Source organism: Tinamus guttatus, unplaced genomic scaffold, assembly GCF_059628265.1.
Source record: "Tinamus guttatus ecotype Peru unplaced genomic scaffold, ASM5962826v1 Tinamus_guttatus_pri_ptg000123l, whole genome shotgun sequence".
Taxonomy (NCBI): domain Eukaryota; kingdom Metazoa; phylum Chordata; class Aves; order Tinamiformes; family Tinamidae; genus Tinamus; species Tinamus guttatus.
In genome coordinates, this window is record NW_028288657.1 from 1,274,596 (window position 1) to 1,295,457 (window position 20,862).

General features: G+C 43.6%; 1 protein-coding gene across 1 annotated transcript in view; it reads left to right on the forward strand.

Moving 5' to 3' along the window:
* Positions 1-19,942, forward strand: part of UNC5D (unc-5 netrin receptor D) — a 77,296-nt gene extending 57,354 nt beyond the window's left edge. The window contains exons 8-16 of the mRNA XM_088521424.1: positions 1,812-1,997; positions 4,597-4,974; positions 7,038-7,122; positions 8,140-8,308; positions 9,550-9,777; positions 12,935-13,084; positions 15,945-16,109; positions 17,579-17,757; positions 19,597-19,942. Of these exons, the coding sequence (XP_088377550.1) occupies positions 1,812-1,997; positions 4,597-4,974; positions 7,038-7,122; positions 8,140-8,308; positions 9,550-9,777; positions 12,935-13,084; positions 15,945-16,109; positions 17,579-17,757; positions 19,597-19,801 (1,745 nt within the window). The 3' untranslated portion in view covers positions 19,802-19,942. The remainder of the gene's footprint in view (positions 1-1,811; positions 1,998-4,596; positions 4,975-7,037; positions 7,123-8,139; positions 8,309-9,549; positions 9,778-12,934; positions 13,085-15,944; positions 16,110-17,578; positions 17,758-19,596) is intronic.
* Positions 19,943-20,862: the final 920 nt, after the last annotated feature.

Below are 20,862 nucleotides of genomic sequence, written 5' to 3' on the forward strand. Positions count from 1 at the left end.
TGGAAAGCACTTATTGCAAATGAGATAATTTAATCAATTATGTTTCCTAATGTACTAAACCAAATGTTTCATTTTCTGCTCCTGCACATCTTAAATTATCTTCAGGTGCTTTATGAAACTTAATCATAGTTAATAGAAACTTCATTACCATCAAATATGCTTTCAATAAATGTTGTGTAACAGTGTCAGGAGGTGGAGTGAAATATAGGCTACAATTATGACAAACATGGATCCTGGAACTGAAATATGGAGAAAAGAAAAACTTCAGGGCTGAGAGTCACTCCCCCCTCTGGGCTGGGAGGATGCGGCTCATTAAATAGTAATTGCTGGACTGTAAATGCTTTCCTTTTATGTTTGTTTTTCACTTTGTTCCCTTCTGAGAAAAAGTAAAAACATAAAAATTACCCTGCCCCTAAGTTGCCAACTTCTGGTCCCCAAAGGAGAGGAACTCTGCACAAAGATGGAGAGGAGAAGAGATTAAAGTTACTTTAAAAATATGGTGTGTTTCCAAAGAAGTAATAAAGTGTCCTAAATAGAGGTCACCTTTGTTTAGCAGGCCTGTTCCTTGGGATCAGTAGGGACTACCATGTCATTTTAAAATGCTGCTCAATTCTGATGGATTTCAAAATCTGTATTTTCCCTGAATTCTGAGTATTAGCCACCTTGGGGCTGTGGGTTCCCCTGCCTAAGGAACAGGCCTGTTCGCACAGGAGTAACTCAGGATTCCTATGAAGCAGAGCAGTAAACATCTTCCTGAAGTTAAGGCAATGCAGTGCAGAGCGTGTGATACGTTTTTAATCACACGTTTGTAGAGGCAGTTAGCAGCAGTTACTCGGTGCTTCCCACTTGGTAGCACAAGTGCTCCGCAGTGGGAGAGCCGCCGATGCTACCAATGGCTGATTCCCCCTTCCTCCAAACTGGAGTCTGGCACTACGGGAACTGCCCAAGGACCCGCTGCGGATACTGGCTGAGTGATTTAATTTCACGGTACGTGGTCCCAAATCCCAAAGGATCTAGAAAAGTGCAATTGGATAATTAAATTACAGAATATAGTGGATTCACTTGGATTCATTCTTTTAAAGAAACGCATTCCTCTGCTTTGCTTGACAAAACCGCAATCTTAGAAGGGTTGGTTGTAAGTTTAGTACACGGGTGTGATCACACACAAAGGCTCAGTTTGCAATCCGAAGACTGAGGACCCTTGCAGGAATCCAAGGGGATGTGCGGGATTTCTTCAGCCCCCTCTGGCTTCGCAAGGATGGGCTGCTGCTCCTCGTCAAAAGGCTCGTGCAGAGAATAGAGTGGGGGGAGTGGGAGAAGCCTTCCCTAGGAGTGGTGCAGAACTCCTTTTTTCAGGGGAGTCATGACCTCCTGCGTTAGCTCCAGAGCTCAAACCTAAAACTTCCCCTGGAAGCCTGCGGTGGATGAGACTCATGTTGATTTTTGTAACAGCCCCTGTAGCTGCCCTGCCACATCCCCTCATCTAAGGGCTGCATTACCATGTCTTAATGATCTCCACCGGGCTGGATGCACGGCGAGGAGCTGGCCCGGCTTGCGTGCTCCTGCCAGGGGAGGCTCTGGAGTTGTCAGCTCTGTTTCTGGCTCTGCTTTGGCGGCTGCAGCTCAAACCATCCGGCTTTTAACAGACAGCAAATAGCACGATGCAGTCCCAAACTCGGCGCAGCCTCCCCTGTTCGGAGGGGCGCTTCCAAGCGCTCGCTTCCCGGGGTTTGCTGGTGCGCCGCGCTCCTGCCCGCAGGCCTCGTGATCCCTGTGCTCCAGCCCTCAGCTCCTGCTCTCTGTCCCTGCAGACATGGAGAACGCCAGCGACATCGCCCTGTACTCGGGCCTGGGAGCGGCCGTCATCGCGGTGGCCGTGCTGGTGGTGGCCGTTACGCTGTACAGACGCAGTCAGAGTGAGTACGGCGTGGATGTCATTGATTCGTCTGCACTCACAGGAGGCTTCCAGACATTTAATTTTAAAACAGTCAGACAAGGTTAGTGCTGTGATTTCATTTTCTTTTCTCCAGAGCTCCTACTGCAAAGAGATACTAAGCCCATAGGCAGTGCGTGGTGGCTGGGGATATCCCAGCCTGACGCTCAGGAGGCTGGTCCAGAGCCAGGTGAGAGCAGCTGCACACAGGGAGCGGGAGCTGGGCTCTCCGCTGCCGGCTCTTCTGCCTCTGCCACTGATTTGGCACGGGAATAATAAATAACCTTTGCTGACTGCACTTCCTCTCTTTAGCACCGCAGAAATAACTGTCACGAGATTCTCACGTGGCAGTTGTGACTTAGCAAACAAAAATACAGGAAGCATCCATCTGTAGAGCCTTGCTGCTCCGCTACACAGCTATTCCTGCATTACAAGTGATCCAATTTTTATTGTGTTGTCATTCTGACCTATCTGCCTTTCTGTATTTTATAAGCTGTTCTTTGCATGCAAAACATCCATATTCTGAGGTCTCTGGAACAGAACAAGATAAATGTGTGTAAATCTGTATTGATTCTCTTTTTTTTTTTTTCATTAGGGCTTTATAAGGTCCCTAATACAATAAAATATGGTAAAAAAAAAAAAAAAAAAAAAGCTTTTTTACTAAAAGCAACACCTAGATGTTTTCTCAAATAATACTTCCTATAAACAAAAGTTCTGCAGGAGTATAAAAGAGTATTTTAGTACTGGCATTCGAACATAGCTGCCTGCCTTGTTGGGGTGGGTGGTGTGTTGGTGGGGTATGAAAATATCCCCAGGTTTCCGCTCTCTTTATGGGAATGAAATGTGTTGCAGAGTGGATTCTTGTTTTTAGGATTATTTTCTGAGAGACGTTCCTCATGAAGCATAAGACTAGAAAATTTGAAGGATGTTTACGCATTCATTTAAATATTCGTGCCTCAAATTAGCGTCACACAATTCTCAGCGACTGGCTCAAATAGTTCCGCTTGCCATGAAAATCTTGATGGGGGCTGGGAAATTTCTTCTTTGATTTAATGCCAAGACAGGCGATTCCTCTTCAGCCAGGAGGTTGCTTCATTTTCAGCTACTTTTGGTGCCCTCTCCATGGGTTTTTCAATATGAGTATTTGTTCACTAAAAAAATCAGCTGCCATGAAGAAAAGAGGCCAGTTATCTGTTCTGGTGGCTAAGGCCCATGACAGAACTTCAGCTCCCACGCAAGGGACCCAAAGACTTCAGGCCCTGAAAGGATCCATTCCATGCTGGGGTTCTCTTTTCAGAGTGTTTCCTGAGCAGAAACGTTCCTGGAAGTAGAGCTCTGGTGTTCTTTCCTGCATTGCTATTGTCCCACATTCTCTCCAGCCCAGTTTCCCTCAGGCATGAAGCTATCCTTTGGTGTGAGCTCACTGACAAAGTCTGCAGGAAGATGTGGGTTTTAATTAAAAAAAAAAAAAGGGCATACCCAGAAAAACCCTCCAAACCTGAAGTTCCTTTCTGGATTCATGTTCCTTGGAACTGCCTGCAGTAGGAAACAGTGATCAAGTGCCCTTCAGATCTGCTGCATCGTTTCATCTGTCTTTGAACATCACCCTACGTGATTCTGTGTTCGGAGAGCATCAGGAAGGAAGAGCAAGTCAAAGATGAAACGGTGCAGAGGTCAGAAAGGTGATGCCAGGGTGAAGAATTCCTGCAGCTTTCGCTAGGAATTATGCAGGTAACGAGGATGGCACTTCCGTCACAGAGTCACAGTGTGCTTTAAGAGCACTGCGGTAGCACAGTGCTGGTCTCTCTGGATGGCTCTGCTTAAACAGAAGCTTTTATGCAGTCTGAGCAGGACAGAAGTAGAGGAAGTGCGGGACAGAAGTGCAGGAGGAGGCCTGCAGCGGACTTACATGAAACAAGAGAATAGGGAGACTCTTCATCAACTAAATGATTTATGAAATGACTACAACATGTCCTGAGTACGTTGAGCACGGTAGTGTTAGATGCAGCAGATGCTCTTGCCTGTCTAGCTCCAGTTTATAGATGGGAAAATCAAAGTGCAGCTGAGCGCTGCACAGGATTTACATACGCATGTAATGTTTTCCCTAAAACTGACAATTAAATACAGGTCTAATCTCCTCTCTTCCCTGCACAGATTTTTTTATTTGCAGACACAGAGCGATTCAAGTTCCAGATCTTGCTAAGAAGTAGCTTGTAGCGTGTTTAGTACCACAGTAGAGGCTGCAACTGAGCCTGGATAGATGGGACACAGGAAGACAGACATGCCATCATATAGTCTACTAACACCCCAAATTTGTCATTTTTATAGAATACAGTGATTGTGACTCATGTCTAGGACATGAGTCATGGGTCTTAGCATGCTTCAGCCCATATAAGTATTGTTTTTTTCACTCTCAGTGCAGCTGTAGCTCATGAGACTTCAGAACCTAGGGTCAAGGCGGGTTATGCATTTACAGCTTGTGAACGAGATCAGTGCCTGACCAGGAAACCAGTTTGGGATTCCTAATTCCTGCTGCTCTGCTCTGTGGAGTCTCCATAAAATGGATGCAGCATCCCCTGTCCATTCCGTTTCTCCGTGTGCCTGCTGTGCAGCTGCTTTCCAAAAGGTAGTGCCTAACTCCGTGACCCACTTCGTTCCCCCAGGTAACTCCCTGCTTTTGAACTCCTCCATGCAGCCGGACTTGACGGTGAGCAGGACGTACAGCGGCCCCATCTGCCTGCAGGACCCCCTGGACAAGGAGCTCATGACGGAGTCCTCCCTGTTCAACCCGCTCTCCGACATCAAAGTCAAAGTTCAGAGCTCCTTCATGGTTTCCCTAGGGGTGACAGAGAGGGCTGAATATCACAGCAAAGCTCATTCTGGGACATTTCCTCATGGGAATAACAGGGGCTTTGGCACAATACATGGCAGGAACAAGGCTACGTACATCCAGAACCTATGTCCCATTACAACAAAAAGTGACCTGAAGACAACTGCGGTTTTTGGACACCTAGGTGGCCGTTTAGTGATTCCAAACACAGGTGGGTTGATCCTTGATCCATTTTTTTCCTTCCTTTTTTTTTTTTTTTTTTTTTTTAAACTAAAGACCTATAAAATAGGTTTCACCTGCTGTACTGTTTTATGAAAAAAAAAAAAGAGATACACTTAACATAATGTTTGTAAAGTAGTACCTACATAGACGATTACGGTCAAAACAAAGTTTTGAATGAGAAGTAAATGTGCATTATGCCCATCTGAAGTAGTTTCTGACTGCACTAATATTTGTCTTTGCGCTGGATTGTTGCAGAAGAGATGCTGAATTTACATTGCTTAAGAAGGAAAGTTTGTTTTTTGACTTCAGAGCTCTGTGAAGCAGCGTGAGATTATGGACTTAGGTAACCGAGTTTGTTAAATTTGCTGAAAGTATACGACAACCAAATTAGAAGCAACTAAAGAATGTTAATAAGGTCGTCCTCTGCAACATGCTGCACTGGAGCATGTTTGTGTCACACTCAATGAAATTCCTTATGTTGAATGTTTTCTTGTTCAAAACAGCAAATATAACAGAAGTAGTTTGATGCTGCTGCTGCCAAGTACCAGGGTGTCTTTTGGACTCCTGTGCGCGCTCAGTCGCAGCCTCCTTTCAACTCAAGTCTCTGGCAGTTTGTTGCTGTTTCCAGGCTTGTTTCATACTGTCTGGCTGCACTGAATGTTTTAAAGCTGCCGCACAGCCCTATCCTTCATGTTCCATAAAATCAGGCTTTTAAAATCATAAATGGTCTGTATTTAAAGAAGATAGATAACGGTGTATAACCAAGAGCTAAATATTTAGTGGACAATCAAGCACGATACACAGAATGTATTCATTTCTTCACAAGATTTTTTGTTCAGGAATGAGTGTTACAGAGGCAGATGCACATGGTCAGTGCAGTGGTCATAAACTGAGTTCCACAAATAAAACGGACAGAGGGTTACCCGCGTTGCTGCCCAAAATGTTCACGTATCTGCAACGCAGCCGGGCTGTGAACGGAGTCTCAGCCCGTAGCACTGCCCAGCGTCGCCAGGGCTGCAAAACCTGCTGGCCGGGCTGCAGCCGTGGTGCCGTTAAAGGGAGCCTTTCTTCCACCGAAATTATAAATAGCCTAGTGAATGTTTTTGTACTCCAGCATTGCTGCTTGTGATGAAAGGAGGGTAAAGAGGTTTCCCCATTCCCAATATACGCAGTTTGTTTTTTATCATAAACAAGAAGCGACATTAAAGAGCAGAACTGCACTCTGCAGGCTCTTAGCTGCTAGCTAATGTGCAGGTTTCCTCCCCAGCACTCGCTGCAGCGAGGAGGCTGCGGCGCTGCTCCACGCCACCCAGAGTTGGGCAGGACTGTATTTATCCTTGAAACTTAATTGCTGTATTCTCCGGCTGCCAAAAAATTGCTCGTAGGCCCAACCACCAGTGACACGGAGTACTCCCCGCAGCACAAGACGGCTTGAGGACTGTTTGCAGAACAAAGACTTCCTCAAAGCTGCGAGGCCGCGGGTTTAGCTCAGCAGTGGATGAAACGAGATGGTCGGTTTGGGCAACCAAGTACTTCTATTATACGGGCTGAGACAATCCAAAGAGCTGTGTTTATAAACCGCTCTTGCTGGCAGCCTCACTGCAAGAGCAGAGGACTGAAGGTCACTCTTGTTTCCCAAAATTATTCCCTTTGTCAAAGGGGTGAATTAGATGAAGGCTTTGCCTGTATCCAGGGAAGACAGACCTTCAGTCACATCTAGACCAGGAATCCAGTGGCGTTCAGGGGCACAGCACTGTAGGAATCCAGTCTTTAAAAGCTTTGTTGGTGCAAGAAGTTTTTACTTCTTTATTTGAGTTTACAGTGTCTGGCTACAGAAGGACCTTGTTTTGATCTATATCTTTGGACAACAATGAAATACTAATAATTATGTGAATCGTATTCATTTTTACTTGTTGGAAGCACTACTATGGAGGAGCATTCTTCTCTTCTGGATGGCCCTTCAAGGTGCTGTAAAGCAGAGGCCAGTCAGGAGGTTTTCCTTTGTCTCCGGTATTCTTCCAGAAGATGAGCTCTGCGTTTGCTCTTTTGTAGGAGTCAGTTTGTTGATACCCCATGGAGCTATTCCTGAGGAGAGTTCATGGGAAATCTATCTTGCCATCGCTCAAAGGGAGTCCAGGTAAAGAGCACATAAAAACCACACACACACAGTAATATCACCCCAGATCTGTGCGACTGCCTCATTTCATTGATTGGAGAAAGAGGTGACTTAGGGCAAGTGGAAGGTTTTGTTTTTAAGGAAATCAAATATAATTTGCACAAGGTTGGTTGATGTTAAGAGATGTTATTTTGTGCAAACAGCATTCTCCTAGCAGAGAATGATTTGTGAAAAATTGTGTGTTCCACTGAACTGGTGTCAGAACGAGTATTTCAAGCAAACAATTTACACACAGCAACTTTGTTAGGCCTGTGCTGGGCTTAGAGCTTCCCGCAGGCCGGGCTGTCAGGAACACGGCGCCTTTCCCTTCCTCCCCGCTTAGGTTTCACGCTCCCTGTTCACAGAGAACCAGCAGCTACAGTAAATTGGGCATTTGTGCTTTGATTGTTTTTTTAAACCTAAAAGTCCTATAAACGCTTACGAACAGTGAGACTTGGGAAGAGTTACTATTATGACATTGAAAAAGACAAGGTCGAACTGGCCTTTTTTGTCAATATGTTATATTGAGTCTGTTTTTTTCCCACTCTGATCTTCATCTCAAAAATGCTGGTACTTGTGTTTCGTTACTCGTGTGAGTTATGTCACTGAAGTCATTAGAACTTCTCAAGTCTTGAGGAGAAATGGTATTTTTCATTCCATTTTTAGAGCATGTAATTCTAGTTATACCAAGAATATTACTCCTATATAATGTCAGGTAGATGCAGGTATTTGCAGTCCTGATTTTAAAGATCAAAAGCCTAAACTGAGCAGCCAGGGATTTGAGTAAATGCAGCCTAATAGGCCTGTTTCATCTCCAGCCACTGTTTCTGTATTAGCACAGAGCCTGGGTTGCATGATTTTTCTGCAGCAGATGAATGAAACACTTGTTTCTTTGACAAAATATTTTAAATGTTTGTGTAATGAGGGTAGTTAAGTAACATTTGCACTTCGTGTTAGGGAAAAATCCTGAAAGATTTTTATCCTTCTTTTCAAACAAAGCCTACAGCCAGATGGCCCAGATGTTCTTCTAGGCCCAGAAGTAAGTTGTGGTCCCTCGGATGTGTCTGTGAGCACCCCGTTTGCCTTGACCATACCGCACTGCGCAGAGCTGAATTCAGAGCACTGGAATATTCACCTGAAAAGAAGGACCCAACAAGGAAAATGGGAGGTAAGCTGGAATTCCTGCTCCGTTCAGAGGGCTGTACTAACCAATGGAAGCAACATTATCTTTATTCACCCGGGAGCTGGTCAAAGATGATGCAAGGGATAGAACCAGGAGTGCTCTTTTTCCTTATAAAAGAAAAGAGAAAAAACTTGCTTTGTGAAGAAGCAGTTGAACTGTCTCGAAGTGCTATACTAAAGTGTGCAAAAAAGATGCTTTTACAAGAGAAGATGCTCATTTTATCAGCTAGCATTAATAATGCAGCCAGGGTGCCCTGCAGTATTTGTTCACCTCACCCCCCTCATGTGTTCCAAACCCACTGGCCAAATCTGGCGTGCAGGCAGCAGCCTCAAACGTGTCCAAGCTCCTGCATCCTTGGGGAGAGATCCTGCTAATACACTGAACACTCCTGAAGAGAGGGCTGGTGCATGAGCTGAGCCTTTATTCAACAGAGAGGTTTCAGATTTACCAGCATGAAAAAAGCGTGTCTGTTGTACACATTATTAAACACAGAGACCCCATTCCTCGCACTGTGAGGAAACAAGCATAGTTAAGACCTTCCTGGTTATCATAACTCTCTCCTTTTCCTCCTCTAAGCCGCTCTGTTGTTCGTCGCCCTCCTTTAACCCGTTTCAAGCTCAGCTTAGTTCTCCTACCTTAGACACCCTCAGTAGGCAGCTCCACCAGTGTTGGTTACAGACACCCTGGGACTAATGAGGAGGAGTGTAACATCAGACTGCAGCTGCCCAAATGCTTCATCTAATGATGTTAGAAAGCAGAACTGAGCAGGAAAGACAAAACAGTGGGGTAGGTGGTTTTCTGCTAAGGGTAAACATAATTGTAATGGTTGTTGTGAAAGCATGTCCAGTACCTGCTGTTGCTCAAGGCCTTCTTATTGACGTCTATCTTTGAGGTAATTTCTTTACTTGCTATTGGGAAAAAATAGCTAGAAAGTCAAGAAGACTTGAAAAAAAATACTTTTTTATGCATCATCATTATTATTATATGCTGCCCACCTTGAGTTCTGCAAAACATATTGGCATAGGCCCTCTTGCTGTCTTGGGGCAAGAATATTTACCCAATAGGGCATCCCCCTTCCCTGAGGGCAGCATGAGTAAAGAAGGTGCAGACTGGCACTCACATGTACTTTATATTCCACTTGAATGAAAAAAGAAATAAAAATAATGTCATGACTCCTATTCTGCAAGTATCTATGGTTATTTTTTAACCTGGGTTTCATTTTGCAGGAAGTGATGTCTGTGGAAGAGGAAACTACTTCCTGCTACTGCCTCTTGGATCCTTATGCCTGTCACATTCTCTTAAACAGCTTTGGGACTTATGCTCTTATTGGAGAGCCCATCTCCGACTGTGCCGTCCGACAGCTGAAAGTAGCCGTTTTTGGATGCATGTCTTGCAATTCTCTGGATTACAATCTGAGAGTATATTGTATGGATAACACGCCTTGTGCTTTTCAGGTAAATGGTTTCACTTTGTTACTTGCTTTTAGCTCTTACTCCACAAAATACTGACGTTCCTGTCTCCTGGGGATAGTCCTTGGGTTAATGGTCCAGAACTCAAAAGAGAGAGCGCTGTAATTTATTCTGTCACTCCTGCATGACTTCATGCGAATCGTTTCATTTCTCTGCAGTGTTGTTTCTCCCGTGGATTTACAGTGTAAGAGCTTTTGAGTAGCCCAACTGCCTGCTCACTCTTCGCCAGGCAGATGCAAATCCGCTCTGCCCGTGTTCTAGATGGGCATCATGTAGGCAGGGTTAGTTTCAGGAGAGGTGCCAGAAGTGTTGGAAGGGTTGAGCGTGTTGGCTGCACGAGCACAAGCAGAGCCTGCCTGCCCGGCAGCGTGAAGCTGTTACCGTTTGGTGTAGGTGTTCATCACTGTCATTACCCATCCTGGTGTAGGTGTTCATCACTGTCATTACCCATCCCCTGGCATGAGGCAGTTCAGGATTTCCTTTGCTTTGTAATCTGGGGAAGAAAAAGATTCTCTCATGATCTCTTTCTGCAAGAATTAAATTATAATGGTGCATTTCTTTACTGTTGAACAAACAACACAAACCTCAAGTGGCAATTAATCAAAATTAGCATGACTTTCTACATGGTACATCAAGACAAAACAAGAAAATTCAGTGGCTTTCGCAGCCTTGGTGCACCAGAAGCTTCAATGAAATGCTTTTCTTGTGGGAACTGAGATGAAGGCAGTTGTGACAGGTGAATTTTGCTCCCTTTTCCGATCTTGCAGAATGGAAACATGAATCTTAATGAAGTACGCAAATAGCCATGTGCTTCTAATAAAAGCTGATAAAAAAGTGTAGTCCTTTCATGCAGTTCTGTGCATACAAGTTGTTCAGAAGTCCTAGGAACATTTAAATATGGAGAAAAAAAAAAACCCTGAAAACTCCATTCTTCAAATCACTATGAAAGATGCTCACAACAGGGAAATGAGATTCATTTTATTCACAGCAACCATTTATTTTTTTCATACTGCTTCTTACAGCATGGTGCAATCTCTTTCAATGATTCATTCATACTGAATTTTACCCTCACTATTTTAAAAAGAATACATAAATACCTTCACCCAATGCAGCCTAATTTAATTGTACCATCCTGTTTCTCCAACTATGGTGACATTCAGCAAACCATGGAGGGGGCCAGGTTATTTTTTCTTAATGTGAATTAAAATAATAAGATTTCAAAGCTACTTGTTTTCTTTCTGTAGAAAATTGTTTAAAGAATAATTACCAATGGTTGCCACTTGCAGAAATTAGAACAGGAGCTTTATACACAATGAGACAACTGTCTCTTTATGAAATTCTCCTTTCTTCATAAATACGTTGCGTCGATTCAATGCTATTGTAAATGTGTTTATTGAGTAGTGACCATGGAAAACACAGACCCTGGGAAACAGCATCGTAACTGGGCCCAGCAGGTTTTGTTTTGACACTCCTGTTCCCTTGCAGCACAAGATGGTGTGAGGCTCCTCGGCGCCTCGCTTTGTCCAAGCCTGGGAGCGGATGCTCCTTCTCTTAACACCTCTTTTGCCCTTTAGGCAAATCCAAGTGTATGTGAAACTCATGGCTCTCAACAGATCAGAGAACTACGTAACAACAAAGTCCTTTATATGTTATATTTTGCTGTTATCCTTTTGATGCTTGTAGAACTAAAGACAAGTTGTGTGATTGAAGGTAGAGCCGTATTTTGTACATCTAAGGTATATGTAAAAATGTCCAGTGCTTCAGGGAGTTTTAAAAATAATTATGAAATCCAGGTACTTCAATTGCAGTTGAAATTCAAAACCTAAGTGTTGATTCTAATTCTTTGTTTAAGACAAAGTTGCTTTATTCTTTCATATAAGTCCAACAATCAGAACTTAAAACAAAGTTAACACCTATAAAGAGCTTTATAGTAAACACCCAAGATTGTGATTTCAGGAACTGTGAGCATTTATTATAGTTTCAGAAAATGACAACAGTTCTAGTAGCTCTTTTAAGAATAATTTGGGGCTACTGATAAAAGCACAGATTTTATACAATTTATGCAGACAAAAAAAAAGGTAATTTTGAAAGACTTCTGCTAGCTAATGTTAAAATACTTGGGCAAACTTTCCTTCTTTGCTCGTCTTTATACATAACCACAAGAAATTTGGCTTATACCAGCAAAGGTGCTGTTTCTCACTAGACATCTTCAGCTCTGAGACTCCTACAAAAATCTGTGTTGGACCTGACAGCTGCTCCGTAGCCCAAACTCCTGCTCGAGGCAGGGCTGCCTTCCAGGTAATCCCCTGCAGCATTGATCAGCAGCGTGTGCGGTAATTGTGGAAGTCTCCACGGGCAGAGAGAAGTGAAGCTTCAGGGTGAGGCCTACACTTCGTGTGTTATTTTCAGGGCTCTTCAAAGTTCTGAGAGCACCTTCTCAGCAAAACTGTGGCCCATTTAATCTGGAGAACTAAGTGGACTATTCACCAGTATATCTTATGTTGTTTATATTCTTTTCAGTCTGTTAACTAACTCTCTTATAGTGCTTTTGTACATCAAGTGCATTTTGACTAATAGAAACAGTCTGTAAGAGTTACTCCAAGTACCAGGATAGCAGTAGGATCTTGGACAGAGAAGGCACTGACCTGCACTGATGCTGCAGCTTAACCACAGCTTCCATTTTCGTCTTTGGAAGGAAATAGCTTTACCTGGAAATGAGTTGCCACCGTCTTGCTTCCCTTTGCACGCCGCTGTTGGAGACAGCTGTGCGCAGAGACCGGCCCGTGAGCTGCCCTCTTCTAATAGCGATCCTGCGAAACACAGCGAAACAGCAGCAATCACACAGCAGTAATGCTCAGCTGAAGGAGAACTGGCCGGCGCTGACTTGATAGCCACTGTTGAATTGCAGAACCCTTCTGAGAGCTTCCTTCTGTAACTGGAATTCTCCCTGATAGGGAGGTAGCCCAAGCCAAACGCGTCGCAGGTACCGGCACCGGGGCAGGGAGGCAGCGCTCAGAGCCCCTGCGAGCTGCAACTGCCTCTGCTGTGCGGTGGCCTGGCGCCCTTCAGAAACATCAACTTCCCTGAAATTTGGAGGGTTTTCCTAGGAATTAAAAAACGTTTTTCTCCTCTGCCATTGCAGGAAGTGGTTTCGGATGAAAAGCTTCAAGGAGGACAGTTACTGGAGGAACCAAAACTTCTGCATTTCAGAGGGAATACCTTCAGTCTGCAGATATCTGTCCTGGATATCCCTCCTTTCCTCTGGAGAATTAAACCATTTACTGCATGTCAGGTACTTGGTAATTTTGTTTACATTTTAATTAAGAAACAGAATTTTCACTAGGATAAGCTTATCCTAGTGCAAGGATAGTGAAATAACTCAAATGGTTTTGATATTGTCATTCTGATTTTGATATAACTATAAATGCATACCTGTAAATGCAAGGATATATGTAAACATGCAAATATCTTGAGTTTAAATTGTGGCCTGTATATGCTCAGAATTAGAATAGATGAAGAAAAAAGTATTTTTCCTGTAGTGCATTAATTAAAGAGGCTTCTGAAGGCGGGACAGTGTAAGTCGGAAAACAGGAAGGCTTTTCCAAGTGTCTGGGTTCCTAGAAGTTACAAGCAGAGTGCTGACACACACAAATGGCTGGTCCTTCAACATACAGACTGAATTAGGGGATAATCCCGCTTTTTGCAGAAGCAGGTTGATAGTTAAGACAATTTTATGTCACGGGATATGGTAAAACAAGCAGTTTTGAATGGAGAGCTTTATTTTCCAAAAGATAAGTATAAGGGATTTTGAAAGTTATAAACTGTAATCTAAACATGAATCTGTGAGGTAATTTATGTCCCCAATTAACAAAGAAAGAAATAAAAACATAAATATATTTTATAGCTTAAAAGATAAACTGATCAATATTAGGATGCCCCTCTATTATATTCAACACATTTAAAACTGGCAGATTCCTGAGCAGTGATAAAAAAGCATGCACATTTTCTCTTAATATAACAAATAAGGTGTTACTTACCCCAAATTATAAAAAAACTCAGTACTTTGCTTAATTAATAATCTCTTGATTGTCCAATTCCAACAATTAAACTGTGTGATAAATTCAACTTCAAAGCACCGTTAGATTGTTTTCTGGTAACTGCTTTCTAATGAGCCTTCGTAGATGTGAATTAAATGCATGTAGCAGCACCTTGTGCAGGTCTCCACGGCCGGCTCTGGAAGGCAGACAAACCACCTGCCACTGGCCCTCCTCAGCAAAGTTTATTAGTTAAAGAGCCAATGTATGTGAGAAAAAAGCTCTAAAGTTTAATTAAATTTCCCTTGCCGTGGTGACTGCTGCAGGAGCAGCACGTTACACTGCTGAAAATTCCCTAGTCTTTCCTTGCAGCAAAGAAACTCTTTTAAATAAGTCTAGTAAATGCGCTGCTGTTGGGAGAGGTGAACATGTTCACTCCCCGGCATTGCCTCTGCAGCAGAAATGCCTGAAGTTCGTGTTGTTTGCAAAGACTGCAGCAAAAATGGGCTGTGATTATGTAAGAAGAAATAGAACCTGAACAACATAGTGTTAAGCTAGAAACGCAGCCTGCAGAAAGCAGTGCTGCCTGCAAACCGCCTGGCTGCCAACCCCAGCGCGAGCTGCCGTTCTCTGGCCTCCTCCTTTCTTGGAGGTCGCGATTTGGGGAGCGTTATCTCTGCCTCCTTGTTTCTGCAGAGCCAGTACTTCTTCGGGGCATTATCTGCTTAGCTGGATGGGAGTCCCTGGTGCATGCAAAGTGCTCAGAGTGCCTCAGAGGCCCGAAAATATTTTGTGTGCAGTTCAGCACTTTTCCTAATGCTAGGTACACTTCTATGAATAAATATTGTGTTTATGGCATATTAAACTCAGGTATTTTGGTTCTCTCTTGGCAAGTAATGGTCTAGTGTTTCCAGCTGAAATTGAACTGCAGGGTGCTGTTAAAACAAGTCCTGATAGCCATGCAAATTCCTCCGTATTAATCTTTACGTGTTGCAAGGACCTTACTTTGCTGAATCGAATGCAAGTGGCGCAGTCCAAAACAGCTATTAAATTTATTGCCACAAGATAAAAACAACAATAAAAAGCGCAAAGAGGGAGCCATAACCACTGTAGAATCCTTGGCTAACGGAGAGCAGCGTGTGCTCCGAGCAGCGCGGCGGAGCTGGGGCTCTGCTCGCCGAGGGCCGGTCGCCCCCGCTCGCAGCAGCTCCTCGGGCTGAAACGAGGCACGGGCAGAGGCTCTGCCAAGACGAGGGTTGGGCAGGGTGCTCATACCAAAAGCACAGACAGATTGGCCTTGTGTAACTCAGTGTAACTTGGATGCCTTGACTGAAAACTGTAGGAACCGCAGCACAGCTTCTACTGGCTCTGTATTTCCCCCTCCGTCTGGCTGCACCCACAAAACGGTTTTACAGGCTCACTGTCTGCTTAGAGCTTAGTTACAACAGGAGATTCAACCTGAGAGTATTTCTGGAGTGTTTTGAACACTCCTTGTGCACCGTACTCAGTTCCCCGCTATTACATTTTGTGTAACTCTTTCCAGCTGAATGATTCTTCCACCTTGAATTAAAGCAAAGATGATTACTTGGAAAAATTTAATTACAGTTGCTCTACTTCTAACACTTCCCTATATTTTATCACTGTTGGTAGCTTGTATGGCTACCACCTGAGGATCTAACCACAGAGTTTATAATTGTTACCGCGTCATTATGGATTGCATGAGACGCTCTTGAGAAGATGCCAAGTTAGCCAGATGTCAGTCATGAGTAAAAGCAATTCTCTTTAGCCTTGGATTTAGACCAGGCTGCTCTTTGAAGATTTCTAAGCCTATGTTCTCAGGTTGCCACTAGGTAGCTAATTTCTTTCGGGACACAGACTGTGATCTTGGAGCAAGTTTGCTACTTCCTATATTGCAAGAAACAAACCGAGAAACCCAATAAAGTGCTTAAAAGGTGTCAAGAATGGAGAAGAGCCTGTTTGCTGTGGGGTAAAGGTTTAAACTCTCACTAGCCTTCCCGGTGTGAATTTGTTGTAAGAGTTAAATCCACGTTTTACTTGTGTTTGCAAGAGTTTCTGCTTGTTTCTCACGTCGAGTCCTTGTCCCGCGTTCCTCTGCAGGAGGTGCCCTTCTCCCGCGTGTGGGGCAGCAACCAGGCGCCCCTGCACTGTGCCTTCTCCCTGGAGCGCTACACGCCGGCCACCACGCAGCTCTCCTGCAAGATCTGCGTGCGGCAGCTCAAGGGGCACGAGCAGGTGCTGCAGATCCACACGTCCATTCTGGAGGTAGCCTCCTCTCTGCTCTGCCTTGCTAAGTTAATGTCAGGCAGGACACGACCCCTTCCCATTTCCGCCTCTCCCTCTCCTGGTTTCCAAATCTGTAGCAAGTCTACAGATTCCATTTCCTGTAGGAATCAAAGTCTGTATTTACAGGGATTCCACAACACACAAAACAACCCAGAGTGGAGGCAGTTGTAATAGTTTTCTTGCAGAAAGCTTTTGAATAGTTCGCAGAGCTGAGGGTTGAGAACGGACACAGTCTGGGCATCAACTATTCATTTATCAGAGTATTTTTGAGCCTTTTTTTTATTCAGCACCATCCCATATTAGGGTTTCATAAGTATCCAGCTACTGCTGGATTAAACATATGCACCCAATTGCAAAGATCTGTAGCTAAGTGCACAGTGCAGGGAACAGGGCAGCTTAACTAAGACCTCCTCATCTACTCAGTGTAAAACCATGCTCAGAATATGGCCACGTATTTTTCTTTTTCCAGCTCTTCGTTGTAATTTCATTAAAAGCTTCTGTCATTCGCTGTATCTGAGTACAATATTGCTGCTTCTTTATTTTATTTTTACTTTTTATAAAGGGATCTATCTGTCCACAAGGCCCCAGAGCACGTTGTAATTCTGTCTTCAAACAGATCCGCTAATACGGAAGACTTTCTCATCCCTATCTCAAAAAGTGATGGAAGGGTGAGGATAATTTGACTGTAAAATAAATAAATAACCTGAACTACTCATTACTTTATAATTCCCTGAACTAACCTGATAGCAGTAGCTTATCTCTCATGCACAGAGTATGAAAATCTACTATTGTTCTGCATATTTAATTTAAACAGTCAGACAATGTGATCTATCTCCAACATTGCTATTACTTTGCATGGATGACTTTTGGGATGTGTCATAAATGTTATATGAAAAGGCTATAGCATCATTGTTGTTTAATATTTATGCTGCTCTGCACTGGAACGAATAATACATGGGAATGTTGGACTGACACAAGACTAGCACGGTTTCATAGGAAGAGAAGGGACCAGAGCTACAAAAAGGCAGTGGATTCAAATGGGATTTTAGGAATGGCAGAACTGAGGTGCTGTACAGAATTTAGGTGCTTTTTAAAGAAATAAATAGGGGGCCTTAAATGCCTATATATCCCCTCCTTTCATGGTCTACCCTACCAGTACCTGCTCTACTGGACCATCTGTAACCTCCCAAGAATGAATTTGGGAAACCAGTGGAAGGAAAAGTGTCTTTATAAATAAAAACTACCTAGCTCGGTTTTGCCCTGTTGCCAGTCCCACAAGCTCTAGCTGGCGTCTCATTTCCCGTGCTCTGAAAGTGGTTCATGTCTGTCCCTTCCCGCACGGGAGCGGATGTCACCGTCACGGTGCTAGAGAGACCCCGATACCCCCGGGGAAGGCAGAGAACCCGACACCCCGATAACTGCTGGGTTTTCCTTTGTTTTCTGCGCAGAATGAGAGGGAAACCGTCACCTTCTTTGCACATGATGACAGCAATTTCCCCGCACAGATGGGCCCCAAAGCCTTCAAAATCCCCTACTCCATCAGACAGAGAATCTGCGCGACGTTCGACACGCCCAGCGCCAAGGGCAAAGACTGGCAGATGTTAGCACAGAAAAACAGCATCAACAGGTAACAGGAGGCACTTTTGAAAGGTGAACATTTACATATGCAGTGGGAATAATTTGCTGTTATTATGGTGTTTTTTTGTTTGCTGGTATTAAAGACGTGTGAATAGTAATTACCATTCTTACTCCCAGGGGTAAACTGCAGTTCATACGTTCTTTTGTATATGACTGACTACAGAAAACAGGAACGAATTTTCCCTCTGAATGAGCCTGTGTCCAGTTCTGCCCGTGTCCAATTCTGCCTTGTAAACTCAGGTCATTAGAGCCTGGCCCTTCTCCTTGCACCCCTGGGGTCTTGGGAAGGCAGGTGACTATGGAAGGATTTGGGTGCTGTTGTGTATTATGGAACCAGTGAATTAAAGGACCTCTAAGGACACATGTTCTCAGAAAAATCAGATTGTTGCAGGGTTAGAATATGGCTTTTATCCTCATATTTTTTTCCTATTTCGAAAGGAATTTCATTTTTTATTTTTTTAAAGTCAAAGGCATATTCAAAGAAAGTCTTACTGTACTGTTAACAGTGATAATTACTGTTATTACAAATGAAAGACACTGTAGAAGTTAATTTGCTCATTTTGCTTTCTCCACCTGGCTAAATGGATGTGACGATAGCAGTTTGCTCACAGAAATGCTTTGTGCTTCCCATGAGCACCAGCACATTCCCAGTGGGGTAGAGGAATGCTGAAGTCAAGCAAAACACGCTCAGCTTGTTGTTTTCCATGGGAATCGCAATAAGCCAAATCTGAACTTAAAAAAAAGACAGTAATTTATAGGCAGCAGAGAGGAAGTCATAAAATTTTGGTTCAGTCACTGGTTTTTACTACCTGTTGGTAGGCACTTAAATCTCATTTTGCTTCCATTCCTCATGTGTAAAGTGAGCTAGAGAAAAATATCCATTATTAGAGGAATCTCAGAGGCAGTGTGCTGGCAGATTGCTATGCCTGAGACCAAGCTTTTGTCACATCTCTTTAACTTCGGATTGTGTGCAGAGATCTGGTAGGACCTTTGCATTTTTTTATTTTTATGACAGGACGTTACTGAGCAGCTTACATGACCCTAAACATGTCTGTAAAACCAGGCGGCAGAAGAGCTCCGTGTAGCCCATGCACAGCATGATCCCCGAGTGTCCTCACGGTTGTATTTTCTCCACCTGCCACCTCTGGTTTTACACTCCATTCCAGACATGCAGCAAGGCCCTGTGTGAACTGCTCCTTCTTGGGAAATGCCTCTTTTCAAACCTTGGCACTGGCTTTTACTTACAGGATGGTTAGGTTTGAGATTTTTCTACAAATCTCCCTTGATTTTCATGGTAAGTTAATACCAGAGCGTAGGTAGTATCTCTATTTATATGAAGAAACGCTCAAGATAACATGGGGCAGAATCACTGTGTAGCATTAGCTGGGCACCAGGAAGGGGCAGTGCATTAGTGCCCCGCCGTTGTTTTACGGGCCTCGCTGAAGAGACAGTGCTACAGTTTGGAGCTAAGGCTACTCAGGGCAGGCAGAGACACACAGCTGACATTGAGCTGTTCTACTCTTTCATACACCTCATGTGCTTGACAACTTGTTCCTTTGTCTGTGGGTGATGACGGGGTCATGGTCTTGAGAGTATCAAACTCGGATTTGGCATCTCAGGATTAACTAAGTAAATGCTATATATAACATTTAGGCTTATGTACATGAAGGCAGTAGATTGATTTGGATGATTATGTCAAAAGCAACTGCAAAAGGTGATTTAAGGTAACGTGTGTTTAAGAAAACCATTTTAATTCCCCAAGTTCGTGGTAGTCACAGTGTATATTTTTCAAATCCTTTTACGCCACCTTTTTCTCTCCTCCTTTCAGGAATCTCTCGTATTTTGCTACACAGAGCAGTCCATCTGCTGTCATTTTGGACCTCTGGGAAGCCCGACATCAGCACGATGGTGACCTTGACTCCCTAGCATGTGCTCTGGAAGAAATAGGAAGGACACACTCCAAAATCTCAAACATAGCAGAAACTGAGGTCGAGGAGCCTGACTTCAGCTACAGCAGACAAAACGGACTCTAGCCGTCTCTTCTCCATTCCAGAATCAATGGCCAGCTTTGACTTTTACTCTAGAAAATCTCTTTGGCAGGGAGGGAATAAGGATTCGTGCACAGTGTGTAGAAGGAACAGACAGTAGTTTTGACAATGCAGTTTTCATTTGGAGGAGCAGAAGAAGCCCCATTACAAATCATCTCAGTAATAAGGCAAATGTAGGCTTCTCCCTGTCCCAGAGCTTTCCTTTGTTCTAAATTTGAAATATGTTTTAGTGTCAACTAAACTACACACCTGCTCTTTGCAGGGGCAGGCCAGGGTGAGATGCACAGAGCTATTACACTATATTTAGGAAAAAATGCCTAGTGATAATGAGCGAATAGCATATTGAATATGTAAAGCCATGAGAGGTGGCATCCAGTTTAAAGGTTTGTTGTGGTGGGGCCTTGTGTCCTGCTCCTCTCTAATTCACCACGCTTCAAGAGTGGGTTTTAGGTGCCCTTTGATGGCATCACAGAGTCACTTTGTATTTGCTCTAATCTAGCGGCAGGACTGTTGAAAAACAGCCCCAGGACTATTCAGTTGTCATCCAAATAATTCACTTCCAAAATTCTCTCACTTAATGAATGTACCTTTACGGCAGTTTTCCTGGGTATTCTGTCAACTAACACAACAGAATCTTCCCCTATGAAGTTCTCAGCTTGCAGACTTAGCCCAAGGTTATTGAATGGGGGTGGGGGGAAGAGAACGGGGGTTAAGCAACCAAATGGAACAGGAAATTGCCAGCCCAATTTTAAGCAAGTTGCACTTTTTTTGTATTACTCCATCTTCGGGGATTCAGTTAAAAAGAGAAGGTGAATTCAGTCAGCACAGCTTAATTTTGGTTTGGTTCGGTTCCAGATTGAAACAAGCCCCACATGGTTAAAGCTCCCAAATTGGTTAACGTTTGTTCTAGAATTTGCCAATTTAGCAGAATTTTCACAGATTCAACAGAATATAACAAAGCTAGCTGTGTTGCATTTGGTTTAGCTACAGAAATTTTGCATTTACTACCTGAACCAGAATTTAGCTAGAGAATTCTCCTTATTTTT